The following is a 10,147-nucleotide window of genomic DNA, read 5'->3' as shown; positions in this document are numbered from 1 at the left end:
CACACACACACCACACACACAACCCCACACCAACACACACACACACCAAAAACACACCCCACACACCACACACACCGCACGCAAAGCCCACCCCATACCACACACCCACACAACACACACCACACACACACACACCCCCAAAACACACACACACACACACACACCCCACACACACACACACACACACCGGAAGTGTCCAAAGTTTTTTCTGCCCCTTTGGGCTACATGGTATTTTATTTTTCCCTGTGTTCATTTTAATATAAACGGGTTGTTGCAGTTGTCAAGGGGTCAAATTTCCCTGTATTAAAAAGATAAATTTAAAAAATTTTTTACAATTTAACGGGGTGGGCCCCTATTTTTTAAAAAGGGGCCCCCCCCTGCATTGATGCTTTGATAGAATGTAACTGTGCGACAGATCCACAATTTAAACGGGTTTTCCCTTTCCCCGGAAAAAAATGTTTTTTTATTTTTATTCGGGAAAGGGGCTATTGTGGGATCTTCCCCATGACACACACAACCCCCACACACAACACACACACACAACACACACACCACAACACACAAAAACCCCAACCCCACACACCAAAACACCCACACACACACACACACACACGGGACACACACACACACACACACACACAAAACACCACACACACAAAACCCCACAACCAAAAAAAAAAAAAAAAAAAAAAAACGCAACATAAAAGAAAAAAAATTAACAAGATTAGGGGTCGTTTTAAAAGGGCCCCCCGAATAGATTTTTAGGCAAAAAAAGGTTTGAAAAAATATTGACAACCAAATTGGGTTTTCAAGGGATTGTGGCCCCGGAAAAAATTTCCAAAACTGATTCGCAAAAAGATATCGATCCCGCAACAAGTATTAATTTTTTGGGGGGTCCCGCGCTAAAGAGTTCTTCCCAAAAAAGGGGATTTTACTAGTAAAATGTAAAGAGAAAGTTTGCCATGACAGTCAGATTCGCGGAATGCAGAATATTAAATCGAGTAAAAAGGCTGGACAGGCCGTCTAAGTTGTACCTAATATTAAGAAAGCGGAATAACGGAGTAAAAATATGGATTACTGTCCTTTTTTTTTTTTTTTTTTTTTTTTTAAGGAAAAAAAAAGTGACTTTTTAGTAAAAATAAATTAGAATACTGTTTGCTGCCGGGTAAATCACTATAAGAAAAAAAAAACAAGCCAAAAAGAGAGGGCATAAAAAAACTTTCTTTGATAGTATAAACTGGAAAACAATTCTGGACGAAAAGCTAACACTGATACATAGTCACCTCCCACAGAAGGTGAGGCACCGACCCGACCCGACCATGATAGTCAACAAAAACCCCAAAATATGGGGGGAGGAGTTTTGCCCCACGGGAAAGCAAGCGGGGAATTTATCTATATCGCCCAATCATAAAAAAAAAATATAGAAGAAAAATAAACGCATATGCTATACAAACATACATGTATGTTCTGGTAAATCACACACACACACACACACACACACACACCACAACACACCCCACACACCACACACCCCAAAAAAAACAAAAAAAACCAAAACACCACAAACCCCACACACACACACACCCACAACCCCCACACCAAAAAAAAAACCCCCAAAACACACACACAAACACACACACACACACACCCCAAACCCAAAAAACACCACACGGATTTTTGGGTTTTTTGTATATTTTTGTATATTTGTGGGATATCATTTTAAATTGTATACACACACACAAACACACACCACACACACACCACCACACACCCCACACAACAAAACGCCGCCCAACCCCACACCACAAACACACACACAGTATTTGTGGGTTTCTAAAATTATTGAAGTTAGACACAACTGGGTAGATATTGCATATTCAGACTTTAAAACGGCGTTTGATAAAGTGGCATACAGTAAACTGTTATAGAGACTAGAACCCCCTTGAGGGAGTGTATGAAGGAACGGAAGACCCTACAATGCAAATGAACACAGTAAGTAGAGAAAGGGACATTGCATGGAGACAAAGGAAAACTAGGGGGAAAGTGTTAAGGATGGGGTCTTGGCGCCGTTAGTTTATTATTCTTTTTTCAAGTTTCAGATTCAGTTTACTACCCCAGCAAAATGCTGAAGGGCTTTGCAGGGGGTCGGAAAAAAGGGCAAAAGGACGATTTTTCATGCCAGACCCCCCAAAGCCCCTTTGGGAATAATCACAACAAAAAAATTGAGCCCGAAGGTTCATGTTAATAAAGAAGTCCATAAATGCTGCAAGCGATTGTACACATGAAGAGAGCATTCGTTAATGCCGATAAAGGTAATGGATAGGATCATTAGGGCCATGTAATCTCTACTGAAGAGTATGGAACCAACGTTAAAAAGGAATTTTGACAAATTATTAAGACTAAGATCAATAGAACTATGAAGATAGAGTAACTACTTTGCATAAAAGAAGAAATATGGGTGACATGTTTATGCTGAACAATTATAGAACAGGAAATAAAGAAAAACAATAATAATCACAAGAAGAATGAGACGACACATTTAATTGTTCAAAGTAAAAGGATTTTTTTTTCCTAAATTGAACAACGAAAGTTTTTCCCCAGGGGGCACGGTTTTGCAAAAATTTTGGGCATTTTTTTAAATTTTTGGAAAAAAAATTTTGTTTATTTTAATACCGCAGACGAGACCCCCCTTTCCATTAACTTTTTTTTAAAATTTCATACCCCACACAAAACACGCAAACACACACACCAACCCCCAAAACACACACACACACACACCCCACAAACACACATATATATATATATATTTTATATATATATAATTATATATATTATATGTTAAAATATATATATATAATATATATATATATATAATATTTTAAAATATATATATATATATATATGCTTTAATGAAATTATAAAAACTATATTGCAAAAACAAAATTGTATAAAAAAATATATAAAATATATATATATATAATATATATATTATTAAAATAAATATACATAAATTTTATATATATCTTATATAATATATATATAATATTTATATTTTAAAATATATATTTATATTTTAAAATATGTTAATATTATCTATATGTTTTAAAAAATTCCCTATATTATATATATATATAATATATATTTCTAAATATATTTTATATTATATTAATATATGTTATATATAATACATATTATATTATATCCATATATATAATATATAAATTATATATAATTATATATATATATATATATATATATATATATATATAAAATTATATATTTTTATATATAAAATTTATTTTGCTTAATGTATAATACATATTTTTATATGTTATCATATCCTTGAAATTAATTATCTATATAATTATATATATATAAAATATATATTTTATTTTAATATTATAATATATATAATATATTTTTGTGTGTGTGTGTGTGTGTTTGTGTGTGTGTGTGTGTGTGTGTTTGTGGGGTGGGGTTGTTTTTGGGTATGTATTAATCTTTTGTATATAATTTTTGTATGTATGAAGTAGTATCAAATTGTGTGTTTTATATATATAATCTATATTATATATATATATATATATATATTTTAAAATAAATATATATATTATAAAAATTTTTATATATATATTTTCCCTTTTTAGTGGGGTTAGTGTGGGTGTTTGGGTTGTGTTTTGGGTGTGTGTGCGTGTGTGGGTGTGTGTGTATGTGTGTATAGAGCTGATATGCTCAAGTGCTCTAGCTCTATGGCTTACGCATTTCGTGCTTGACTTTCTCACATATTCATCCCCTCTATCTTGGAATTGCCTTTGAGTTGTCTTTATTGTTTTAATCTTTACTTAGCAGTATTTCCCTCGTCTATCTACCTCGGCCAAAGATCTATCTTTCCTTCAGTTTACCATCTATGTACCCAATGATCTGTCTAAACACTTACAAATATGCGCATTTGTAATTCTAACCTTCCATCGTACTTTTGGGCAACCCTTTCTTTTGGTTTCCCAAGTTCTAAACGGGAAAAAAAATGATAAAAACCCACGGTTGTTTGATATACTCCACCATTGCAAAAACATGATCTCCATGTTATCGATCTTTACTAGGTCTCCGTTGAACAGTTGACATAATGCCTGCATGTCATCCCTAGTTCCTTTCGTCACGGAGTCGATCAGCAGACAGCGGCCACCGATCAGGATGTAGGGAGAACTGCAATCTGCAATAAGGAGTCCTGAGTGAAACTATACAGAAACTCGAATACCTTCTTGTTGCAGCTTTTTGGATTTTAATAGAAAATACCCGTTTCTAATTCTAAAATGAGAGACATGAGTTAGTGGCATCTCACCAGAAGGCTCCTTGGGAAGGACATATTGACTCTGGTGTGAAGAATACTCCGCGAACACACAGGCTGTGTAGGAAGACACTTGTTCGTGATGAACAGCATTTCACATTGCAAGGATAACTTTCAAATATATTTTCATAGTTCTTGTTTTTACCTTTTTATTTTTGTTTTTGTATCTCAAAATCCGAGTATCCTGAGCATCGACAAAACAACAACAACAAAAACAACAACAAGAAACGAAAGAGGAAAACTAACTTGCGCTAGATGTGAGCTATAAGGACATCGCAATATTTATTTTCCTTTATTCGAAGTATGTAAAATGAAGCCGGACACAAAACATTTATGAAGGTATTTAACATGTTCAAAGTAAAGAAAACTGTCATTGTTCAAAATTCTAACAGTACAAGTTTTATATGTTTTGGGACCCGCCTTTTAGACCTGAATAAAAACGTAAGGGTTTTCCCTTTTAAAGTCAAAAACCCTCGCTCTGTACGTTTATAAAACCGCTTTTTATTTTCTTTGATAAATTTTAAACGTTTAGTATTCTTTTACTTGCAGCATTACTTTGGCCAATGAGCACCCAGCTATCAGAATCGAGTAAAAATATAATAGTATTGATAATAACGATAAAAGATAAGGGAAAAAAAAAATTAATATAAAAAAGGGAAAAATTACTCCTGCTGTTTTCTACATTATTTTAAAAGCATTAATAGAGCAAAAATAGCAATCTTGCAGCAAAGTAGTATTGTGTAAAAGTTTGAAAAAAGGGGTTTTTAAGCACAATATAGCAAATTTAAATTAAAAAGTATCCCTCATCAATATTCTATTTTTTTCACCGTCTTCCTTTGAATTTTTAATGTGTTATCAATACTACTTTAATTATTATATCTTAAAGATTTTGATGCCATTATTGTGCTATTTCCTTTCGTAAATAAGAGACAAAGAACATTTTTTTACCCGCAAGCAGTAAGAAAGCAAATGGTTTAAATGCCCTTTTCGGCTCCCCTGAATGACAATGTTTGGGAAAGATACAGACAGACATCTAAAAGCTTTAAAATTTAGATAAAAAATGGGCCTTTTCAATGAAAGTTATTTTCACCAAAAGATTGAGCATCTGTACGATTCACAGATATAAATAAAGCGTTATCATTATGAAAAGCAGGACCAAGCAATCGCTATCAGATCTCAGTTTATGATTTTTCTAATGTTTGCTTTGGAAAAATAATTTATAACTTTTTCTTTCATTATTTTTTGCGGGAAAAATGGGTTTTAAAAGAAACGCACACAGCCCGCCCCACACACACACACACACACACCCACACACCCCCAAAACACACACACCCCACCACACACACACACACACCCCACACAAACCACACAAAACCCAACCACACACCCCACACTTATATATATGTTTTTTTAAAAAAAACCCCCCCCAAAATTACCCCACACCCACACCCACCACAAAACCCCAAAAACACACAACCCACACACAAAACACACACCACCCCCAAACACCCCACACACACCCAAAACACAAATATAAAATATCCTTTATATATATATTATAAAATTATTTATTATATATATATTTATAAGGGAAGATAAAAATTTTTTTTCATTCATTATTATCGCTGGAAATAGGTTTTAAACGCTCTCACACACACACAAACTTACATATACATATTATATAAAAAATATATATATATATTAAAATATCTATATATATATTTATATATATATATATAAAGATAGTTTAGATAATGATAGATAGAAAATTTTAATAGATAGATAGATATTATTATGACATCCCAAAAACTATATTGTATCATTTTAATTATGTATGTATCTCAAAATAAAAAAAAAAATAAACCACACACACACATATACACAAAATCATTATATCCCCCTATAAAATTTTTATAAAATATATAATATTATATTATTATATATTATATATAAAAAAATTATATTTTATATATGAAATTTTAATATATATAATATATATATATTAATTTTATATATAAATATATATATTTTAATATATATATTACTTTTATATTTGCCCGAGTCCATTTCACCCCTAAGCCCAAAAACAGCTCCCCCTTCCCTTCTTGGGCGGGGACCAGATGCACCCCGGGCCCTTTCTTTTTTTCGCCACAGGAACAAACATCCGCCCTCGGGGGGAAAACCGCCGCGTAAAAGGGAAACGTCCTTTGGGGAAAGTGGGAGGGGAAACGGCAGACACCCCAAGGCCACACAGGGTCCACTCCCCCACCTCGCCCTTTCCCCCCGGGGGACACGGGGGTCTTTTGGGGGGTCTCATATCTGCTTCAAGAATAAACCAGCAAGCTAACCCCTTTTCACTGACCCCCCCCAAGTCCATCTCTCGTTTTCGCCACTTTTGGGGGACGGGGTGTCCCAATCTCCCCGTGCATCATATTTGGGGGGCTTGCGGGGGGGCCACCCGCTTTCATCTGGCGACAGCGGTGCTCTTAACTCACGTGTCGCTTACTTTTGGTGGTTTCGGTTTGGCCCCCCCCCTTACATATATATATATAAATATATATTATATATATTATATAATTTTATTATATATATATATATATATATATAGGGTTTTTATAAAATTGTATATATATAAAGTATGTAATTTTAAAAATTTCCCTATATATATATATATATAACCAATATAATATATATTAATATAATATTTTATTAAAATTAAAATATATATATATATTTTGGGTAAAAAATAAAATTTTATACTGTATGTATATATATGCATATATACATATATAAAATATATATTAAATATATAAAAATTTATATAATTTTTAAAAATATATCTATAAAATTATATTTTATAATATGTGTTTGTGGGGTTTGTGTGTGTGTGTTTTGTGTGTGTGGGGTGTGTGTGTGTGTGTGTGTGTGTACACATAAAATACACACATACATACATAAAAAGATTTTAGGGATTTTTCATAAAATTTTCTCCTATCTATCCAACTATCTATCCCCAAAACACCCACACACACACACATTTTGATATATGTATTATATTAAAATAATATATTATATTATATATTATCAATACACACACACATAAAATTTACACCACCACACACACACACACCAAAACCCCACACAAAAAAAACACACACCACACACACACACACACAACCCCCCAAAACACAAACACAACACAACCCACACCCCACACACACACCACACACACACACACACACGCAAAACACACCACACACAAAACACACCCCAAAAACACCACACACAACCCCAAAAACAACCCCCACACACACACACACACAAGAGAGAAAGAAGGGGATAAAAAAAGAGGGGAGGGGAGGGGGAGAGAGAGAGAGGGGAGAGAGAGAGAAAAGGGGAGAAGGGGAGGAGAGAAAAATAATAAGGGAGAGAGAGGGGAAAGGGGGGGGGAAAGAGAGAGAGAGGGGAGGGAAAAGAGAGACCCGAAAAGAAAAAAAGAATTAATATATATATATATATATATATATATAGAAAAGTATAAAATTTTAAAATATATATATATATTATACATACCCTTATACATTAAAAAACACACAACACTTTATGATAAAGGTTAAAAAATAATAATATTATAATTAATATATATATATATATATATATTATATAATATATATATATATATATATATATTATATGTATACATATATTTATATATATCTGTCTCCCCCTGTCAATTTTCTCTCTCTCTCTCTCTCTCTCTTCTCTCTTTTCTTCCCCTCTCTCTCTTTTCTCTCTCTCTCTCTCCCCTTATATATTTTTTTATAAATATTTTTATATATATATATAAAATATATATTATTTATTAAAATTTTAAAATATAAATATATATATATATATATTTAATTATATATTATATTTTATATATGAATTTATATATAATTTTTTATATTTTATATAAATTATATATATTATAAATATATAATAAATATATATATATTTAAAATATACAACAGCACACATCCTTTTTTTTTTTTTTTTTTTTTTTTTACGGTAGGTTCATGTTTGAGCCGTCGTGGTCACAGCATGATACTGAATTGTAGTTTTCATATTGTAATGATCTTGGTGTGTGTGTGTGTGTGTGTGTGTGTGTGTGTGTGTGTGTGTGTGTGTGTGTGTGTGTGTGTGTGTGTGTGTGTGTGTGTGTGTGTGTGTTTGTGCGCGTGCATGTGTGTATTATATGTGTTTGTGCTAACATACACATAGATTCGTATATATATATTTTTGTCGATGAGACTGATACTTGGAAAAAGACAAAAAAGTTATTGACTTATTACATTAACATATTTAAAGACAAACTATAAATATAAAAGAAAATGCCCTATACATGGTATAAATATAAAAAAAAAATATTGTCGAAGAGAGAAGATAGAGAAAAGAGAGGAAAGTCGAAGAGGGGAAAAAGAGTAAGTGAGATAGAGTGAAAGAGAAAGAAAGAACACGAGAAAACTAAAATGCGAAACAGGTGAGGGCGAAGAGCAACAGGAACAGATGCAAAGGGGGGTCGGGGGTCGCGATGCACATGGCTGAACCCGCGCGAGGCCGTCCCGAGCAGGGCGAGGGCTCAGCCAAGCGCAAAGGCGAGAATGTATAGGTGAGAGTAAGCACAAAGGGAAAAAGCGAGTATTTCCCTCCCTCTCTCCCTTTCTGAGCCATTCGCCTCCTTCAGTTATGACTTCTGAGGGTGTTCAGTACATTGTCCTAGTATATGATTAAAATTATATTAATATAATATAATATATAATATATATATAATATTATATATATATATATATATATATATATGTTTTGTGTGTTGTATGTGATTTTTTGTGTTGTGTGTGTGTGTGTGGTGTGTTGTGTAGTGTGTGTGGTGTATAGTGTAGTGTGTGGTGTGTGTGTGTGTGTGTGTGTGTGTGTGTGTGTGTGGTGGTGTGTGTGTGTGTGTGTGTGTTGTGTGGTGTGTGTGTGTGTGTTTGTGTGTGTTGTGGTGTGTGTGTGTGTGTTTGTGATGATTCATATTGTGTTTTCCATGTGTTCTGGTTGTTGTACGTGGGGCTTTGTAGTGTGTGTTGTGAAGTGTGTGTGTGTGGGTGTATTACCATATGATATATGGTAATCCACCAACCATCATCACGAATCTTCCAAACGGAACACCGAATCTACTCTTTACAAACACCCCTTTATATGTATTCCCCCCATGAAGATGTCATAACCGCTACCTAGCTTTTCCTTGCACAAACGGAATCACTTGGGACTCGTCACTAGTGCACTGTCCGTTGTGCGATAGGTTTCCATTTCCTTTCCCAAATGTCATTGAGGCTGATGCAATTGATGCAACGATTTTGAAAAATCTTACTTTACTGTCGCTTTTTTACCGAATTAGTTTATAGCAATTAGCCTATATTATTCATGCTTGAATGTTGCTACATGTGTGCTGCATTTTAATATGTCTTGTATTGTCTTATGATATTGAGATTTTATATATGAATGATGATGATGATGCATGGTGAGTGGGAGATAATGATGATGGTGGGTGATGATGATGTGATGATATGATGATGATATGATGATGTGATGATGATGATGATGATATATGATGATGATGATGATAGAGAGAGAGATGATAAGATATATAGTAAATTAATAGTAATTACGCTAAGGTGATACATAATTATAACAAATATGATATCTAAAAACAATGAAAATATTAAAATAACAATAATTATTATTAATGATATAAAAAATTGATATCCCTGTAAAAAT

General features: G+C 33.2%; 1 protein-coding gene across 1 annotated transcript in view; it reads right to left on the bottom strand.

The window, feature by feature from the left end:
- Positions 1-254: 254 nt before the first annotated feature.
- The window catches only part of LOC119584593, an 18,007-nt gene continuing 8,114 nt past the window's right edge, over positions 255-10,147 (bottom strand). The window contains exons 2-4 of the mRNA XM_037933285.1: positions 4,340-4,417; positions 4,040-4,210; positions 255-298 (exon numbers count right to left, since the gene is read on the bottom strand). Coding sequence (XP_037789213.1) covers positions 255-298; positions 4,040-4,210; positions 4,340-4,417 — 293 coding nt within the window. The remainder of the gene's footprint in view (positions 299-4,039; positions 4,211-4,339; positions 4,418-10,147) is intronic.

This window comes from Penaeus monodon, chromosome 18 (genome assembly GCF_015228065.2).
Source record: "Penaeus monodon isolate SGIC_2016 chromosome 18, NSTDA_Pmon_1, whole genome shotgun sequence".
Taxonomy (NCBI): Eukaryota; Metazoa; Arthropoda; class Malacostraca; order Decapoda; family Penaeidae; genus Penaeus; species Penaeus monodon.
The sequence above is the reverse complement of the archived record's forward strand: the minus strand, read 5'-3'. Positions and strand labels throughout refer to the sequence as shown.